Here is a 20,686-nt window from a genome sequence, read left to right on the forward strand (position 1 = left end):
TGAGCTGTCTCTGCTCTGGAATCTGAACATCTTTCCACTCACCAGCTGCAGCTGATGGAGCTGGTTCAACATAGTCACGTGCTGAGGGTTGGTTGGCGAGGCTAACAGTGCAGGGTTGAGACCAATGGTTTTCGCTGCAAACTGCAAAAGCTGTGCTTGAACCTGTGAATACAAACCCATCGTCAACCATAGCATCTCCATGACAACATTACTCATCTATTTTTTTTTTTTTTTTTGGAGATTCAAACTGGTTAACTGATAATTATATTTGTCATGGCTGAGCTCTCCAAAGGCTATTAGGATGTTTAAGACTTTTTTTTTGTCGGTCATGGGACTTGAACTCTGGGCTTGGGCACTGTCCTGGGCTCTTCAGCTCAAGGTGAGCACTCTACCACTTGAGTCACAGTGCCACTTCCAGTTTTCTGGTGGTTTATTGGAGAGAAGAGTCTCACGGACTTTCCTGTCCAGGCTGGCTTTGAACCACGATCCTCAGATCTCAGCCTCCTGAGTAGCTAGGATTACAGGCATAAGCCACAGGTACCCGGGTGTTTTTAACATTAACATTTTAACATTAGTAGTTAACATGTTCAGAAGAAGGAAGAAGGAAGGAAGGAGGAAGAAAACATCTCCTGAGCAGTTTCTTCCTGCAAACAATTGGCTTATCCAATTGGCTCTCTATAGTTCTGGGTCATTGCTACTCGTTATGTTTGTGTCCTCTGAAAGTGAAACCTCAAGAAGTTATCCAGCTGGCTCTGCCTCAGTAATCAGAGAGGCCAAGGTTTGCATCTAGTGCAGGATTCTTTAAGTCCTTCTCTAGCACGACTCTCCTGAGTCTGCCAATGCTGCTGGGGTGAGGTGGGTATACCCTGTGACTTGACTAATACATGGAACGGTTAGCTACCAAGTTCTACCTTTCTCAACTCAGTATATACAACTGGTCCTGAGTTGTTCTGGGATGCTTCTCTGATGTCCCATGCAGCAGTGAGGCCCTCTGAGATGGACAGATGGTCCTTTCCCAGCAACTCAGGGCCACCATCAAGGTCAGTGGAGTAACTTCCTCAGGCAAGACCAAGGTCAGAGATGCAGCAATGGGTGCATGGGGCTCAGCTTCACTTAGAATTGCTCTGGGGCTGAGGTATGGGTCTGTGGTAGAGCACTTACCTAGCATGTGCAAGGCTCTGAGTTCCATCCCTAGTGCATGCACACACACAGGCGCATGTATGCAGGTGTACGTGCATGTGTACGCGTGTGCACACACTCTGTTTTAGCCAGTGGATGTTTGCTGTGGCCTGGGTTCCATCCCTAGTGCACGTCTGCGCGCACACACACACACGCATATACCCTCTGCTCTGGCCTGTGGATGCTTGCTGGGGCTGGCCAGTGCAGCACAACCAGTACACTACTTCATGGGTTAAAACAGCCTCACAGGTTTGAAAAGGAAAGATTAGTTCTGAAATGCAGGCGATTTCAGGTCTCATTTTTTTTTGGGGGGGGGGTCTGGTCGTGGTGCCTGAACTCTTGGCCCCTCAGCTCTTCAGCTCAAGGCTAGCGCTCTACCACTTGAGCCTCAGCGACATTTCCGGCTTTTTTCTTTTTGCTTATGTGGTGCTGAGGAATTGAACCCAGGGCCTCATGCATGCAAGGCAAGCGCTCTACCACTGAGCCACCTTCCCAGCCCCTCAGGTCTCACTTTAGCAAAGACCTATCTGTGCCTGCAACTTGAGCACACAGGCTTGAGTCTGACCTGAGGGGAGAGAAACTGAGGCACTTGAGCGCGGAGGCTGGGCTGGGAAGAGTTAAGAGGCTGCACTGGCGGCTGCTGCATGGTCCTGGCTTGTGCTGCTCCGCTATTGCCAAACACACCCAGATTGCCACTCGGGATCTGTGGGAAGAGGGGAGGGCGGTTAGGAGGTTGGGGTGGGGTGAAGGGGCACACCTCCTGCTACCACCCCTGCCAACCTGACCCCCAGGGCACTTGGGATGGAGCCGTCTGATGGGTTATAGAAGCCTGTAGTTTTAAACCCCAGTTACTTGTATTACAAACATGCAGACTATACCCGAGGAAACAAGGATAGAGTATTTCATGAATGCATGGACATGGCTGTTTAGATCAGAAAGCCATCTGTGGTTAGTTAGGGAACAATGATCATGGTATCTTCACTAACATGAGAGCAACATTTTCAAGTAGGCAATATAGCTGTGCAAGGCCTTAAAGAATCACTGAGGAAATTTAGGCACTTAATTCATTTTGGATGTAAGTATGTTCTGGAAGTATTTTCCACACTTTGGTTAGGCATGAGCTACCTAACTGTAGGTAGAGAGCTGTGTGAGCAGACCTTGTGTGCCCTACGTCCCTGCAGGTGGTCAAGTTCAGATAGCAATGTCTGAAATGCAGACTTTCTGCTGCATTCTACTGACTCAGCCAGGGGTGAGAGCTAGGGTCATGCCTGGGGTCAGCATGGGGCAGTGGCATTGGACGCTGGGGTCATGCCTGGGGTTAGCACGGGGCTGATAACAGTGGGTACTGGGGTCATACCTAGGGACAGCATGGGGCTGCTGTCAGTGGACGCTGGGGTCATGCCTGGGGTCAGCGTAGGGCTGCTTAGCCACCAGATACCAGGGACTCCGGCATGAGAAATACAAAGGTGCCTGAAGCAGAGTGGCGAGCTGGCTGCTCTCCCAGCAAGCACGGTTTTGTTTGGGAATAGCACATGCTATGGGAAAGATGACTTTGACGTCTTATTAGCAATGGTTAAATTCCAAGCAGTGTTGCTTGGTTCTGGGCTCCAATAAGCCTCTGTAGGGAGATCCTCAGAGCCCCTCACCTGCCCTTGCATATTTGATGATGTGTTAAGGAAAGGTATAGTTTACTTCCCCAACACATATTTTTCTTTTTTTTTAAATGAGCCAGGTGAACACAGACCATGCTCTTACCTGTCTAGAAGAGTTCAAGTTTTGCATGCCTAGCCCTGAGGCAATCCCACCCAGGGCCTGATTGGGGAGTGCACTGTTGGAAAGGGGGAGCTTCAGGCTTGGGGAAGGCAAAAACGGTGAAGTCGTGGGCTCTTCCACGAGGCCGCCATCCTGATTAGAGAAAGAAAGGGTGAGCTGTGCGCAGTGTCCATTAGGGGACAAAGCACCAACAGTGCCCAGAGGGAACAGAGGAGAGTGTGGATGGATAAAGAGTTAAAAGATCAAAAAAGTGTGGACAATGAGGAAATGGAAAACATGGACCAAAGAAGAGGGGGGAGAAGGAAGAGAGAAATAGGATTAAGATGCTGTTTTCATTAAAAACTATTTTACAAACACATATATTAGCTTCTAGTACTCTTAGATGCTGCTGCCCATGCCCTGGCTAGAGTAGGGAGAAAGGGACAGAAGCACCAAGAGTCCTGGTTGGGGTTGCCAGATTCAGTAAATAAAAAATAAAGGACTCTGAATTCATCCAGAATTTCAGGTAAATAATAAATACATAAGCTTATAGTATAAATATGTTCCTGGGGCTTGGAGCAGTGGCTTAAGCTTATCATCTTAGCTACTCAGGAGGCTGAGATCAGAGACTGCAGTTTGGAGACACCTGGGATTGAGACTCTTTTGTTTTTTGGTCGTGGGGCCTGAACTCTGGGCCTGGGCGCTGTCTCTCAGCTCTTCAGCTCAAGGCCAGCACTCTACCACCTGAGCCACAGCATCACTTCCAGCTTTTTCTGCTTATGTGGTGCTGAGGAATGGAACCCAGGGCCTCATGCATGCGAGGCAAGCACTCTACCGCTGAGCCACCTTCCTTGCCCCCAAAATTGAGACTTATCCCTAGGTACTCCACAGCCCAACCTTCTGAAGTAGACATGTGTTAGGAGGGCTGATGACAACAGAAAGCTACTCAGGGCTGTTAAGCCTCCTCATGGAGCTTTTCCGGTCATGGAACCACTCTTACCATTCTCGGTTCCTTTTTTGTTTATCATGAGACAGGTCTTACTAGTTAGCCAAGCCTGGCTTTGAACTCATGATACTTTTGCCTCCGCTTCCCAAGTAGCTGGGATTATAAGTATGAACCATCATACCTGGAAATTTTTTTGCCAGTCCTGGGGCTTGAATTCGGGGTCTGGGTGCTGCCTTTGAGCCTCTTTGTGTTCAAGGCTAGCATGACCTCTGCCTTTTTCTGAATAGTTTATTGAAAGTAAGGGTCTCATGGACTTTTCTGCCAGGACTAAATTTGAACTGTTATCCTCAGATCTCAGCTTCCTGAGTAGCTAGGATTACAAGCTCATACGTGGAATTCTTTTATATTTCTTAAACTTATACTTTTTTCTTGTTTCTGTTCAGAATGTAACTTTCTAGTTGGAGGTAACATGATGCTTCCCCCTTTGGTAGTCACCCCAATCTGGAGAGGAGACATCCCTCCATGACAACATGAAGGCAGAGCACCCCTTAAACAACTGACACACTCACTCACCTGGCCCCACCCTCCCTTCCTAATGTAACTTCATTTCCACACTGATATTTAAACAGATACTTGAACTGAGTATTTAAAAAATGAAAACCGGCTTTGAATGCCAGCATTTTTACCCCTAGCATAGCCATTAAGCCTTGCATGCATCAGAAGAGCTGGTAGAGCCCTTTTTGGATTACAGTGCAGCAGGGTCACAGTTGGCTTCGCACCAGTTAGACACTTCCACCAGGGTACAGCTGAGGTGGACAAGCAAGCTGCTGGCCAGATGCGGTAGGTACCTTGTCAAGAAAGGCGGGGCGGTCCAGGGAAGACTCTTTGGAGATTGGTGGGCGGCAGCCAAGGGGTTTGGTGACCATTCCATTGTAGTCAGTCACTCCTAATCCACGCTTGTCCATGTCCACCTTCTTTTCCAGCAGAGCACCTGGGGCACAACACAGGGAGCCACACTGAAAAGCTGCACCAGGCAAGGCGCATCTACAGCCCCTCCACACTAGACAAGAACAGGGACCTAACTGGCCATCCCTGCACTGGTCCTCTCCTATTCTACATGCCTGGGATCTGGCCCTGCTTGCTTGTTCTCTACTTGACTTGTCCTCTGCTTCCTTTCCCCAGGTTGTCACATGGTGACTTCTTCCCCAGAACCCACAGTCTCAGGCCTTCTGCCCAGCAACCTCGCGCCTATGGAGCTCTTGTCACAGTCTGTCCTCAAGGAGTTCCTGGTCAGTTCCTGCTTGTTTAGCAGTAGTAGAACTATATACTGCTTCCCAACTATAAGTTGCATGATTCATAGACTTGGCTCCTTCTTCTGCCTTGCAGTCTGAACCATACACTGGTGCTTGTGTGTGACTCTACCACCTGTCCCTTTATATGGACTCGGCCTGCTCACCCAAATCAACAGCTGTAGCACTCCCATGCTCCCTAGGGGTGTGCAGAAAAATGGGTGCACCAACAGACACAGCTCAGGTCAAACAAGGTGACATATAGCTCAGTGTCCTTGTTTATGGTCTGTTTAGTGCCATGCCTCTTTCCTATTTTTGTGCTGTTTACTGGTAACGTGGTGTTATACTGGTCCCCGGTACAGTGCTGTGTAGTGTTGCTAACCCCTGAAGAGAAACCTTCCTGTCAGGTAAGTGTCCTTCAGAGGTGCACTACAGGGCTGTGGGTTGTGTTCAAAATGAATGACTACATGCAACTCTTTCTAGGAACGAGGACTTCACAAGAGGCACCTGAGGAAAGCACTCGCCACTTACTCATGGCCTGGTCAAGGTTCATACTGCTGCTCTTCAAGGCCTCTTCAGCTGGCTCTCTCTGGGGAGCAAAGCAGGGTTCTCATTAGCAGTGTCCCAGACAGGAGGAAGAACTCAGAATCAGTTGGATCACTACAACACAGGTGACTATTGTTACGGAGTTTTAGAATTTTTTTTTTTTTTGAGGTCCGGTCGTGGGGCCTGAACTCTGGGTCTGGGCGCTGTCCCTCAGCTCTTCAGCTCAAGGCTAGCGCTCTACCACTTGAGCCACAGTGCCACTTCCAGCTTTTTTCTTTTTGCTTATGTGGTGCTGAGGAATCGAACCCAGGGCCTCAGGCATGCAAGGCAAGTGCTCTACCACTGAGCCACCTTCCCAACCCAAGTTTTAGAAATTTGGAGGGTATAGGCTTATCTTTTAAATAGAAAATTCTTGTAATGACTGAATAAATTTTTAAGAGAAAAAAAACACAATGAGGGTTTTCCAGGAAAACCATACAAGCAGTCTTACAACTGTTTCTGTACAGCGCCGAGCAGCAATAATTTGGCGGAGATGCCAGCTAGGCCAGGAGAGCAGAGCCATGGGCATGGGCCAGCAGCTATGTCAAAGTCATCATTGTCTATATCATGAACTCCAGGCTCTGTTGTATAAACTTTTCCCAAAGCACCAACAGGAAAACAAAACAAAACAAAACAAGAGGCCTCCCTCTTGGTAGGAACCTCTGATTAGAATGGGGTCATTTCATCTAACCAAAGCACCTGGGAGGCTGTGATGACCATCACAGCATGTCTGGCCCTGCAGACACCAGTCAGCTCCGGGTTATGGGGCAGTGTCTTGTCCAGTGAAGATGGCACTCAGTGACATGTACACGAGGCCATGCTGGACCTACTTTTATAGATACATCCACAGTAACCACATGTTACATGCTTATTTGAGCAGGACTTGGAAGAAACCACTGGAAAGGCTATGGCCACATGCTTATACAGGGAAAAGGAGCACAGCCCTCACCCACTGGACTGCAGCCAACCTCAGCAACTGGCTAGACTCTGATGTGTTCTGGGGACTGGGACCCTGTATTCCCCATACACTGCCAGAAACTCAGGGACTAAACAGATTTGGTTAGGGTACTTCTCCAGGCCTTCATATTTACTACTTATACCAATCTTCCTCTTGTGATCTTTCAATTCATTGTATAAACTAGTGCCATTCAGTTTTAATTATAAATTACCAAAATAAGAAGCTGTAAAGATTCATGGATATTACAAACCAGTTGCTATTCTGAGAAAAGGCTATTATGACTCTTTGATGGAAATGGAGTAGGATTTTGCTGTCGTACAAAGCCATAGTTCCTATCCTAAATTCTCACCCCTAGAGATGCAGTCAACAGATTCAGACAGGAATCAACCAGTTCACCTGGGGAGCCGTGGAGCACCCTTAAGGAGAGCCCACTCACCGGGAAGCCCATGTCCGTGAGTTGTTTGATCAGCCGGCTCATGATCCAGGCCTCGTCCTGCTTACCCGACATTTTCATGCCCTAGAACAAAGCATGGGAAAGGGGACAGGCCATGGGTGACAGTCCTTTATTTTTAATTTCTTGTAGTGCTGAGGAGGGAACCCTGGGCTTTGCACATGATAGGCATGTGCTCTACCATTGGGCTCCATCCCTAGGCTATCTCTAGCCCACCAGATACATTCTAATACATTTCTACTAGAAATGGAAGACATCTGAAAAGCATGCTGATATAAAAGTCATAGAATCTTTTGCATTAATAATGAATTGTAGTCAGGAGCCAGTGGCTCATGCCTATAACCTATTCAAGAGGATAGAGAAACAGCTGGAAGTGGTGCTGTGGCTCAAGTGGTAGACTGCTAGCTTTGAGCAAAAGAAACTCTGAACAGTGCCCAGCTGGCATCTCCACTGAATTGTCGCTGCTTGGCACTGTACATAAATGGTTGTAGGAGTGCTTATATGGTTTTCCTGGAACCCTACATTGTGTTTTTTTTCTATTAAAAATTAGTTCAGTCATTACAAACATTTTCTATTTAAAAGGCATGCTTCTATTCGCAACAGTTCTAATCCTCCTGATTAAGGTTCAGTCAGCTAGATACAAATAACAAAAACAGCTGGGTGCTATAATCCTAGCTACTAAGATAAGCTGAGATCCTAAGTACTGATCCAGGGCTGAGATCTGAGGACCATGGTTCCAAGCCAGCCCAGGCAGCAAAGTCTGTGAGACTCTTATCTGCAATAAACTACTCATCAAAAGCTGGAAGTAGTGCTGCAGCTCAAGTGATAGAGTGCTAGCCTTGAACAAAAGAAGTTCTGGGAGTGTCCAGGCCCTGAGTTCAACCCCAAGACTGGCAAAACAACAACAACAACAACAAAAACAAAACTTGAGACTCTATCCTCCAATTAAAGTAAAAAAAAAAAATCCAACTAAGGAATGACTCAAGTGGCAGAGAAGACAGTTATCAGTGAAATAGCTGGACAACAACGTGAGGCCCCAAGTTTGAGTTTTGGTAGCAGAATAAAAACAAACGATGGATCATGCTGCAGTTTATGAGTTTATGAGTCCATTTGCAGGCTGGTTAACATGTGTAGTTAATGGACTTACAAAAAGCAGGGTAATTAGTTTTCTTTCCCAAAGAGATAGTTAGGCTCATCACAAATACATACTCTTTCCATTATGAAAAAAATCACAAGGATGGGGCTGGGAAGGCGGCTCAGTGGTAGAGTGCTTGCCTTGCATGCATGAGGCTGGCCCTGGGTTCGATTCCTCAGCACCACATAAGCAGAAAAAGCCGGAAGTGGTGCTGTGGCTCAGGTGGTAGAGTTAGCCTTGAGCTGAAGAGCTGAGGGACAGCGCCCAGGCCCAGAGTTCAGGCCCCATGATGGACAAAAAATTTTAAAAAAAGATTTTAAAAATCACAAGGACTGCCCCCCTGAACTCGGTGACATGTGAAGGTTACTAAAGATTACATGGTTTCTATCATTTCATCAGTTTCATTCCAAACAACAACCAAGTGCAAGAGGCTTGTGTCAGTGAATGAAAGGACAAATAAGGAAAGAACAAGGAGTCAGAAGAAGAATGGAGATGAAGAGAAAGGGGAGAAAGGCAACTAAAGAGAGAAACTGAGGGGCTGGGAAGGTGGCTCAGTGGTAGAGCACTTGCCTTGCATGCTAGAAGCCCTGGGTTCGATTCCTCAGCACCACATAAACAAAAAGAAAAAAGCTGGAAGTGGCGCTGTGGCTCAAGTGGTAGAGCGCTAGCCTTGAGCTGAAGAGCTGAGGGAGAGCGCCCAGGCCCAGAGTTCAGGCCCCACGACCGGACCCCCAAAAAAAAAAAAAAGGGAGAGAGAGAAACTGAGTATCCTAGGCAGGGGCCCAAGGGGGCTGCAAGTGCCAGGGGCACCACACAAACCGTGCCCAAGAGCCTGCCCTCTCTTCTGCAGTGACAAAGGCTGAGTGACAACTACTGATACAATACAGATACAATCCTTCAGTTAGGCATATTAATGTCCTCCTATAGCTCCAGCTACTTGGAAGGCTGAGGTAAGATTGCTGAAACCAGGCTCAGAGGCCAGTCTGGGCAACACAGCTGACTGTAACTATATAATGGAGCATGTGGCATAATAAAATTGATGAGAGTATAAAAATGGACATATGCCCAAGAAGTAGTTTACTTGAGGCTAATTTAATCCTTACTAAGTAGCTGCCTGAGCCAGATTAGTCTTACTACTTTACCAATTTGGCATTTCCAGTCCCACCATACTTGTATTACCTGCTGGCTCAATTGGAAAGAGATTTCATGTCTAATAATCTCTGCGCCTTCTAGGCAAAGAAACCTATAGGCTAACTCTGAACAGCACAGTCACATGATGCAAAAGCACCAGGTCTCTTCACTCTGCCTCATCTGCTCAATTCTGCCCTTTGTACACCTACTTAAAGATTAATATTTCTAAAAAAATGAATGAAGAAAAAAGAAAATAACATGTCATTGGCTATGCCTGGGACAAGTGGTGCTGCTGCTTTGCAGTGCTGAGACATCAATCATTTTGACAGGTGATGACAACTCTCCTCCATTTGGCTCTGCCAATTTACATTCCTGCCAGCAATCTAGGCACTCCTCTTGCTTTGAGAACAGACTGTTTTCTCTGGCAGGGGGTGTGGCTCAAGTAAGTGTTAGAGCGCTTGCCCAGCAAGCATGAGGCCCTGAGTACCAGTAGGCCCCAGTACCACAAAAAAAAAAAAAAAAGAAGAAGCTTAAGAGTTGGATCTACCAATATTTTCTTGCGTTTAAATTTAAAACAGAAATTAAAGTTATTAATTTTTATTGAAATTGGCAATAACAGAAAAAACATTTTCAAATAAAAATGTATTTCAAGGCATTTTTTATGAGGGGACTAGCACCACTTGTGTGGCGGTGGCTGGATTCTCCTGAACTTCCACACATCAGCTGAGCGATCGATGGTGTCTCTTGACAGTGCTACCTGCTCTGGCCAGTGCTAGACTTCCCCAGAGTGACACTAGTGGGAACTGATGGTGCTACCCCTGGGGCAGGCCCAGCAGCAGCTGCAGGCAGGACTTTAGGGAGATAACAAGACCTCGCCCCTCTCTCCCCCCCTTCCTCCACTACTCCCCATGATAAGCTGAGCAGCCTTGCTCCCCAGTGTGTTCCTGCTGCAGGCTAGTCTAACAGGGCCAATCTCCAAATCTGTGAATCCAAATAAACCTTTCCTTTTTTTTTCTCCCTGGTTCTAGGGCTTGAACTCCGGGCTTGGGTGCTGTCCCTGAGCTTCTTTTGCTTGAGGCAAGCTATATCACTTGAGTCAAAGTGTCACTTCTAGCCTTTGCGGAGCAGTTTACTGGAAATAGATCCTCATATCTCAGCCTCATGAATAGCTAGGATTATAGGTGTGAGCCACTGGTGCCCGGCAAACTTTTTTTTTTTTTTTTTTTTTTGTCAGTACTGGGGTTTGAACTCTGGGCCTGGCTGCTGTCTCTTAGCTCTTCAGCTCAAGGCTAACACTCTACCACTTGAGCCACAGTGCCACTTCTGGCTTTTTCTGCTTATGTGGTACTGAAGAATCGAACCCAGGACCTCATGCATGCAAGGCAAGCACTCTACCACTAAGCCACCTTCCCAGCCCTAAAGGAAGTTTATTTTATAGGACTAAAACTTAGTTTAGTTTATAGGACTAAAACTTTGTCTTTTTCAGCAAGTTCTGTACTTGAAGTAAAGCGGCATTTTAGTCAGCTTGCCATTGCTGTAATAAATACCTGAACTAAATCAGTTTATAAAGAGGAAAGATTAAGACAGGTGCTGGTGCTCATGACTGTAATCCTAGCTACGCAGCAGGCTGAGATCTGAGGACTGCTGTTCCAAGCCAGTCCCAGCAGGGCATTCTGTGAGACTCTGATCTCCATTTAACCACTAGAAAACCAGAAGTAGCTCTGTGGCTCAAGTAGTACAGTGCTAGCCTTGAGCTGAAGAGCTGAGGGACAGTGCCCAGGCCCAGAGTTCAGGCCCACAAGCTAGGAAGATGATGATGACGATGATGACAACAACAATAACAACAACAACAAAGTACCTTTGACCAACAAAAACAACAATAACAACAAAATGTATCTTTGACCTTGATGACCACGCAAAGAGTCTCAGGGATGACAAAGGGTCCTAAGAGCACCCTGGGAGCTCAGATCTACCACTCATGGAGATGTCCCCTCCAACCACCAGTCGGGCACTGCTGTCTCCTGGCCCATTCTTCTCCCACAGACACCGCCTACCTTCTGAAGTCCTTTTTTGGAGGCACTGCCCCAGGAGCCGCAGGAGGAGGCGCTTTCTTGGGAGGCAGCATTATTCCACAGGTCCCCGTCCTCGTCTTCCCACTGGCTGGGGCCCAGGTTCATTTCATCCCCACCACTGCCCCAGCCATCTTGCATAGATTTGGAAGCTGCAAAGAGAACAAATGGACTCCTCAGATTCACAGGAAAGTAAGTGTAGCTGGGCTCCACCTCAAACTCTACTTGTTCTCTATGTGGTTCCAACTTCAACCAAACACACATCATTTTGGAACACAGACATTTTAAGAGTCAGGAATCTCCACAGTGTATGAAAAGGATACTCAAAAGGAGAAGCCTGGAAAACATCGCTGTCCTGGTGCGATTCTCAAGTCACAACTTGAGCAAAGCCTATGGCACTGTCACACAGACCAGTGCTTCTCAACTTGGTCATAGGAGAAAGTTGGTGGGGACCAGGTGAGCCGAGGGTAGGCCCAGCCATCTGAAGTCTGACAAGTTCCCAGGACATGCCCACACACTCCAGGACAGAGACCTGGGGCAGAGGGAAGTCAGCTGGGTTTCCATGTTGGGGTGATATGTTTTTCTTCCTTGTTAAAAATACAAAGTGAGTTTTGGTGTCAAAGTTAGGCCAGATGTTTACTTCTTGGAAGAACTACACCAAGATGAGACTTATGATAGGTGGCCAAGGTCCTGAAGATGATGCAACTATGATGCTTACAACACAGATAGGCACCCAACAAACCTAAGGGCAAATTCTTCTTCTTTTTTGGCCAGTTGTGGGGCTTGAACTCTGGGCCTGAGCACTGTCCCTCAGCTCTTCAGCTCAAGGTGAGTACTCTACCACTTGAGCCACAGTACCACTTCTGGTTTTCTGGTGGTTAATTGGAGATAAGAGTCTCATGGCCCAGTGCACAGGTGGCTCACGCCTGTAATCCTATCTACTCAGGAGGCTGAGATCTATTCTTTTCTTTTCTTTTTTTTTGGGGGGGGGGGTCCGGTCATGGGGCCTAAACTCTGGGCCTGGGCACTGTGCCTCAGCTCTTCAGCTCAAGGCTAGCACTCTACCACTTGAGCCACAATGCCACTTCTGGCTTTTTTTTCTGCTTATGTGGTGCTGAGGAATTGAACCCAGGGCCTCATGCATACAAGGCAAGCACTCAACCACTGAGCCACCTTCCCAACCCCAGGAGGCTGAGATCTAAAGATCTTGGTTCTCCAGCCAGGGCAGAAAAGGCTGTGAGACTATCTTCAATAAAACACCAGAAAACTGCAAGTGGCACTGTGGCTCAAGTGGTAGAGCGCTCACCTTGAGCTGAGGGACAGAGCCCAGGCCCAGAATTTAAGACCCAGGACCGACAAAAACAAAAACAAAAAAACAAAAATCAAACTCATGGACTTTCCTGCCTGGGCTGGCTTTGAACTGTGAACCTCAGATCTCAGCCTCCTGATCCTGCCCGGGCTGACTTTGAACCTCAATCCTTAGATCTCAGCCTCCTGAATAGCAAGGATTATAGACGTAAGCCACCAGTACCCTAAGGGCAAATTCTAAGAACAAAATATACTGTGGCATGAAGCCAAGCGCCCAGAAGTTTCCTGATCTTTTAGCTTTGTGACAAATACTTGCGGCCAGGCAGTGGAGCCATTGTTGGCAAAGTATTAAAACACAAAATCAACAGTGTCTTTTAAGATCTAGGATAACTAATGACAGCCAAAGAAAATGGGAAGATTCTGCAGCTGTGTGAATGATTAATATCAACTGTAAATCCAGCGATCTTCCTATTTACACTGATGTGTTAAGTGTCACACTGTAAGACACTGCACACTAGATGCTCCAGGTGGAAACCAGAGTCTGGACACCCATAAGAAATGAGTGCTAGACAAGTGCTCCGCCTTGACTTAGCCTGTTTTGCAAGTTTTAAGCACAAATGTGGAGGACCTAAAGTGATATTTTGTTTATGAGCAAGAAGTACTGGGGTATTGTTAATCAATATCTTCAAACACAAAGCCTAAGAGGAAAGATGCTGTGCTTTCCACGTTCCACTGGGGAAGTGGGTGTAAGCTGTGTGAGCGCTGTATCTACAGGGAGCCAGCTGACTGCTGGGAACCGGGAGCTTGTATTCGACACGGTTTTCGATTTTGGAATATTAACATATACACAATGATGTATATAAATAGTATTTTTCCCCCAGTCCTGAATCTTGAACTCAGGGCCTGTCTCTGAGCTTCTTTTGCTCAAGGCTAGCATACTACAACTTGAGCCACAGCATTATTTCCGGCCTTTTCTGTGTATATGGTACTGAAGAATCAAACCCAGGGCTTCATACATGCTAGGCAAGCACTCTAAGCCACATTCCTAGCCCCATTCTATTTTTTTTTTGCTGGTCCTAGGGCTTGAGCTCTGCTTGGACACTGTCTCTGAGCTCAAGGCTAGTGTTCTACCACTTGAGCCACAGTGCCACTTCCAGCTTTTTCTGTGATTAATTGGAGATGAGTCTCATGGATTTTTCTACCTGGGCTGGCTTTGAACTATGATCGTCATATCTCAACCTCCTGAGTAGCTAGGATACAGGTACAGGTGTGAGCCACTGGCACCCAGTCTGATTTTCTTTTTTCTTTTTATTTTGGTGCAAGACTGGAACCTGAACTTGGTACCTGAAGCTTTCCCTCATCTGCAAGTGCTCTACCAACCAAGCCACTCCTCTAATGCCCACATGATTATTAATGATTCCACAGAGTGACTTCATATGAGACTTTTCTACTTGTAGTGTCAGAAAGTTTCAGATTTTAAAACATGTGCAACCTACAGCAGTACCAAACATAACACCCAATCACTTTCCTTCTTTTCCTTTTCTTTCATAGGGTCTTGTTGACAGCCTAGGCTGGTGGGCCTGGAACAGTCTCCTTGCCTTCACCTTCTCATTACAGGATTATACATGTGCACTACCACATCTGGATTACATGTGCACTACCACATCTGGATTCTCCACCCCCGCCCCCCTTCCTTCTCTTCCTCCCATCTTGGATATACGAGGGAGTCACTTCAGGGCCTGTCCTTGCCAGGCAAGTGCTTTACTACCTTTTTTTTTGGTCAGTCGTGGGGCTTGAACTCTGGGCCTGGGCACTGACTGTCAGCTCTTCAGCTCAAGACGAGCACTCTATCACTTGAGCTACAGTGCCACTTCCTGTTTTCTGGTGGTTTACTGGGAGATAAGAGTTTCATGGACTTTCCTGCCCAGGCTGGCTTTGAGCCTCGATCCTTAGATCTCAGCCTCCTGAGTAGCTAGGATTACAGGCATGAGCCACCGGTGCCCAGCAGTGCTTTACTACTTGATTTACCGCAGCCCACATTTCTAAACTGTCAGATCAGGGCCTTACCTGGTTTGCACAGGGCTGGGCCGGTGGCAGGTGCGCTGGCTCTTCCAAATGTCACTGCCTGCTCACCAGGATGGTCCCCCCATCCGCTGCCACTGCTGGGTGGCTTCCCCCAGGCGGCTGTGCCGTTGTCAACCAAGGTGGCAGGGGAGGAGGGTTCTCCCCACGAGTTCTCAGCCTTTGAGTGCACGTTAGGCATTTCTCCCCAGCCTGATGAAACTGAAAAGGTGCCCACAAGAGAGAAAGACTGTAATTCAACGATCACAACAGCTCCAACGCTAACCATGTGGACTGACACCACTTCTCTGAAAGGCCTACACCACTGGGAATTCTCATGGGTACACTGTCTCCAGAGAAATGAGATTATTAATCAAGTAATAACCAAACACTAGACCTGACTCTGATACAAGAGAAAGCTTATGGTATCAAATGAAAATACTTAAATGTAAAATTTAAATGATATAGCCTAAATATGGATATTCACACCTGTGAAATTAATTTTCTTCTTAAGGGGAATCAAAGTCCAAGGCCAGCCCAGGTTAAACTTTTAGTAAGGATACCATCTCAACAAACTGGGTATAATGGCTTAAGCTTCAAATCTCAGGTATGTGGGAGGTATAGGTAGGACTGTCATGGCAAAAGCCTGAAATTCTACCTGAAAAATAAAGCAAAAAGGGCTGGGGCATGGGCAAGCACAAGTCTCTGAGTTGAAATCCTAATACCACCAAAAAATTAAAAAAATCAAAATGACCCTTCAAGGTTAACAGAGTGTGCATGAGGCCCTGGGTCCGATCCATAGCGCCACCAAGCTGTGCAGAAGTGGAAGTCTAGGTGTGCTACATTGGCTTCACCATTAACCAACTACCACGGCTAAGTAAGGCACAGCTGGTGGAAGTGTGATGGGCATTAGTATTGCTTTCTGAGGGTGTTGAAGCTGCCTCCAGCCACCACGGCTTAGCATGAGAATTCACAGAAGTGTCCACAACTTAGACAAGTGCCAAGCCAGCTGTGTGTGCGTACATCCAACAATGACCTGTGCGTGTCACAGGGGGAGGCCTCTGTGCTGAGCAGCTGCCATCGACAGGGAACTGCAGACCTGAGAGAGATCCTGCCAGGTGCTCTACTGGTAAAGGACCTGGTGGACTCAGGCTGAGCGGTACTGGAGAGCACTTCAAATGCAAAAAAGTGAAAGGAATCTGTCAAATCCTACCACCTTTAGTATACCATTTCTGTACCAAGGAGTTCCGGAGTCCTTACCTCCTTTCAGTGCTTTCAACTGAACAAACAGAATTGGGAACAACAAATTAGCAGTACTAGCAAACACCACCAGAAATTGTAGTTTTCATTCACTTTAAAAATACTTTACTGGGGCTTGAACGCAAGGCCTCTTTGTCTTATTTGGCTCTTTTCACTCAAGTGATGCTCTACCACTTGAAGCACAGCTCCACTTCTACCATTTAGGTGGTTAATTAGAGATGAGTCTCATGGATTTTCCTGTCCTGGATGACTTAGAATCATGATCCTCGGGCTTAGCCTCCAGAGTAGCTAGGATTACAGGTGTGAGCCACTGGAGCCTGGCTTTGTGTGTATTTGTATGTGTGCGCGTGCGCATGCATGTGTGTGTTGAATTTATATCTTCAAACATACTAGGCATGCGATCTACCACTGAGCTGCATCTCTATGCCAAATAAGCATTCTTCATGTTTTTCCTGGAGTGGAGAAAGCAAAGTGTATTAGTAAGTGGCTGTGCTAAGACTGGATGGCCTAGAAGTGAGCACAGCCAGCCCCAGGCTGAGGCCCCAGGCTGAGGCCCCAGGCTGAGGCAGTGGCCCCTGGCCCTACCATCAGCTTGTCATTGTGAAAGCAGGAACAAGCTCCAGCTCCTTCTGTAACTATGACCTATGGCGGAGTGAGGTCAGGGGCTTAAGACAGGCAGTCAAGTCAGTAGGATGAAGAAAAGTATCTGGAATACGTGTCACATTAGCAGTGTATTTCTGACTGGCACAGGGAACTACTGTTTACTGCCATTCAATGCTGGAAGACAGGTAAGGCTCAGTGAGCCCAGGATGCTGCTGGCACACTTGAGTCTAGTATATAATACCCTATTTTCCTTTAGAGGAGTGTGCAGTGATCTCCCCCCGGCCCCCATCCCTTTTTTGGTGAAACCCAAGCATGCTCAGGGGGGAAAGAACCATCTGGAGGCTGTTCCTCATCTGCACCGACAACTCAAGAGTTAACTGTGAGGTCCTGTACTCGTCAAACAACAGTCATAACTAACATTCACTGTCTTCTGGGAGCCTGCAGACTGAGTGCCCCAGGACATTAGCTGTGTTGGGTAGTCAAGCTGTCAAGTAATTTTAGGATTTGTTTTATTCCCTTATAAATCTAAGTAAATGCTATGTCTGCACTTCCCACAAGTAGTAGAAAGAACAGCCTGGTGCCACTATGACCTGACAGCTTCAGGTTCTGGGCGAGTGGCCTATGTCAGATTAAGGCAGTGCTACACCTGGCCAGCAAGCATCTAGGCTCTGTGTTCAAGCCCCAAGATAGGCAAGAGAGAGAGGGTTCACTGAAAGTTGGTCAAAGGGCATATGCTGTTTTGGACCCTTGGTGCAATGGTACCGAACTGCAAGCAGATCCATACAGACTTCTTGGTATGGCCTTGGGAGATGAAACTGCCAGGGACTTGGAGGAAGCTGAAAGACCATGTGCAACAGGTGAACTGAAGAGGCTCAGTGGGACAGTGAGACATGAATTCATGCAGAAAGGATGGCTCTTTGTTTGCCCATCAGCTGCTCAATGTGCAGGATGCCCACCTCTATGATTCTGGCCTCTCTGGGCCTGCTCCACCCCCATGTTGTTCCTACTATGTATGGTCTCTGCTTCCTTTGCTCACTGACTTGCAAGTTTCACATGCAGGGGCTTGACTCCCACACCTCCGTCTACCTCAGCACTAGAATGCAGCCAGGACGATGGGCCCCAACATACACACACTGAATGAACATCTACTCACGTGTGCTATTCCTGGGCCCCAACAGTGTCCAACAACTTGTTAGGCCCCAGTCAGAATTTTTTTTTCCAGTCCTGGGGCTTGAACTCAGGGCCTGGGGCTCTGTCTCGCAGCTAGCTCAAGGCTAGCACTCTACCACTTGAACCACAGCACTACTTCTGGCTTTTTCTGTTTATGTGGTACTGAGGAATCCAGGGCTTCATGCATGCTAGGCAAGCACTCTATCACTAAGCCACATTCCCAGCCTCACCCAGTCAGACTTCTGTTCCGTCTCTGCAGGGGAGGTAATACAAGCTTTCTACTTCACTGACAAGTGGACTGCCTGCACCTGCCCTTTCCCTGGCCACTCCACAGATGTTTATAAGGTGCTCTCTTCCCTTTACATCCATTCTCTACTTGCTCCTTTCTGTTGGCTTTTAAATGTGCTCCCGCCTAGTATTTTGGAGGTGTTGGTTCTACAGATGGAACCCGTGGACATGTGTATGCTAGACAAGCATTCTACCACCAAGTTACATTGTCAGCTTCTACACTACTATTTTTTTAGAGATGGCCTTTCCCCTCAGCTGCACTAGGCTCCGGGGTTGAGACTTGGTCTTTCACACATCTTTTGTTGTGCTAGTGGAGTCTGAATTCCATGCCTCTGTATATCCCTTACCCAGCTCTAAGCTGCTTCCATCTGGCCTTCCCTTTTGCTCCCACATCCTTTCATGCCTGCCTCCACTTCCACATCTCCATTCTGCCACTTCCCACGCCACACTGCAACCCCCCTGTCTCCTCCCCATCTTTTCTAGCACGGCTCCTCACTGATCAATTATTCATTGTATAGCTACAACTGATTCTACAAAAAGTTAACTTTAGGCTTCCAGTCTGCTTAAAACCATTGTTTCCCCGTATCTCACACAGCCCGCCTGACCCTGTCTTGGGTCCCTCTCTTGGGCTGTTTCCCTCTGCAAGGCCTCCCACCATCACAAAGTGAGCATTCTGGCCTGCATGTACCACCTCACAGGAGCGAGGACAGAGGCAGATAGAAAGCCAATGTGGTGGCACTGATGGCACTGTGGAGTGGGCCACTGTGTGACAAGACTTTCCAGCTGGTCTGCTCAGAGGTCTGACTGCCTAGGACAGTTTCAAGCCAACATCTGCATGCATGACAAGTCAATGGGTACTCAGCACCCACTTGTCTGCTCTCTCCTGGCCTTCTAGAATTACCAGAGTGGACACAACCATGTGGCTTCCCCGACAGGCTGAGCTCTGGGTGCCACAAAGTGCCTGCCACATCCCATCCAGGTCTGAGGGGCCTTGGAGAGCTGTTCGCTCCGGTAAAGTCTCATCTTCATTGGATGTTTATAAATTCAGAGGCTATTAAAACGGAAAGGTGCCCCTAACACAGTGATTATAGATTCAGGTAAAAACAAAACAAAACCAAACAAAAAAAAAAATTCCCACTAGGCTGGAGGCCTGACTCTAACAGCTGGGTGGGACAGAGCTCTACCTGCAACAGAAACACACAGGGAATAGCAGTCCTGAGGGAGGAGTGCAGTCTGGGTGAGGGAGTTATAGACCTCGAGAGCCATTTTCACCCACTGCTTAGGCAATTCATGCTAGGATCACAATGGCACTTTGTGCCATGCACATACTGGCATTCAAAATTCGGAGGCTCCTGTGCTCTCCAGTGTTTAGCTACATTTTAAGCAACACTGTGCTTTAGGCTTGTGGTCTCAATATTCTCAGCATCCAGTTGCACAGATAGCTGACATTGGAATTCTCTCTCTCAACTAAAATCAAAACATGACTGGTATAATGGCCTTTACATTTTACAAACACTGTTTTACTGCAGAGCTGACCACATATCAGAGACACTGTGAACGAACTTCATTTCAGACCAACTTGACACTCATTGCTCTCCTCCTCCTCCTCCTCCCCCCCCACCAAGCTCCGAGGTAGCTCATCTGATCAATTAAAATATTTTATAGATTAACATAGATGAACATAATGGCTCCTAATCTTTCCTAAGAGGAGGTGTTTCTTCTTTTCTCTTGCATCTTATGATCAGTCCTGGCACTGTCATATAAGGGTATGGAATGAATGTAAACTTAAGACTATTTGCACAGTACAGGGGTTAGAGAATATGCTTGCACTTAAAATCTCGCAACGGAGGACTAAGACTAAGTTAGCTTCAGCAATCAGACCATTATGGCACAAATGTGCCAAGAGCCTCTCAAGTATGGTTACAATGACACTGGAAAATATTCCAAAGAATGAGGCTAAAACAAGGAATTCAAAATTGTTTCTATATGATGTCAATGCCTAAGTGCTAGTGGCTCACACCTATACTCCTAGCTACTCTGGAGGCTGAGATCTGAAGAATCATGGCTTGAAGCCTGTTCTTGTTTGAGACTACATCTCCAATTAACTACCAAAAAGTGGGGCTGAAGGCCCCACCAGCAAAGCAAGCTAGATGAATTACCCCAATAGTGGCCCAAAAGAATCAACTATCTAATTATATAACCAATAAGTACAGCCCAACATAAACACAACTTCAAAGTACGTTACTCACTGGCAATCTGAAGAAGAAAAAAAAAGCACCAAGCAGTGGGGGGATTTTGCTCTACAGAGTTCTCAGAGATCATTTCCCTTGATTATTAAACTTATGAGTAGACTGTTCTTTATTTGCCGTCTTTAGAGGACTACTACACCACAAGGAAAAAGGGCATTTACTTTTGAGTCACTTACTGTGGAACCTCTAGCCAGAGTCCTTACATATAAGCAGCAAGAAATAAGCTACTCTTTTACTCATAAAGCAGCATGG

The 20,686-nt window shown here is 47.0% G+C and overlaps 1 protein-coding gene across 11 annotated transcripts in view; it reads right to left on the bottom strand.

Annotated features, from left to right (window-relative positions):
• Tnrc6c (trinucleotide repeat containing adaptor 6C) overlaps window positions 1–20,686 on the bottom strand; it is a 112,505-nt gene that overhangs the window by 20,159 nt on the left and 71,660 nt on the right. For 8 of the 11 annotated variants that reach the window (XM_069992900.1, XM_069992903.1, XM_069992895.1 and 5 more), the window contains 8 exons: window positions 14,871–15,086; window positions 11,481–11,647; window positions 7,146–7,226; window positions 5,698–5,755; window positions 4,726–4,868; window positions 2,935–3,108; window positions 1,745–1,882; window positions 43–162 (listed from right to left, as the gene is read on the bottom strand). In XM_069992900.1, the coding sequence (XP_069849001.1) occupies window positions 43–162; window positions 1,745–1,882; window positions 2,935–3,108; window positions 4,726–4,868; window positions 5,698–5,755; window positions 7,146–7,226; window positions 11,481–11,647; window positions 14,871–15,086 (1,097 nt within the window). The remainder of the gene's footprint in view (window positions 1–42; window positions 163–1,744; window positions 1,883–2,934; window positions 3,109–4,725; window positions 4,869–5,697; window positions 5,756–7,145; window positions 7,227–11,480; window positions 11,648–14,870; window positions 15,087–20,686) is intronic. The other 3 variants (XM_069992905.1, XM_069992902.1, XM_069992906.1) reach the window with 2 other exon arrangements.

This window comes from Dipodomys merriami, unplaced genomic scaffold, assembly GCF_024711535.1.
Source record: "Dipodomys merriami isolate MVZ:Mamm:240054 unplaced genomic scaffold, mDipMer1.0.p SCAF_42, whole genome shotgun sequence".
NCBI lineage: Eukaryota > Metazoa > Chordata > Mammalia > Rodentia > Heteromyidae > Dipodomys > Dipodomys merriami.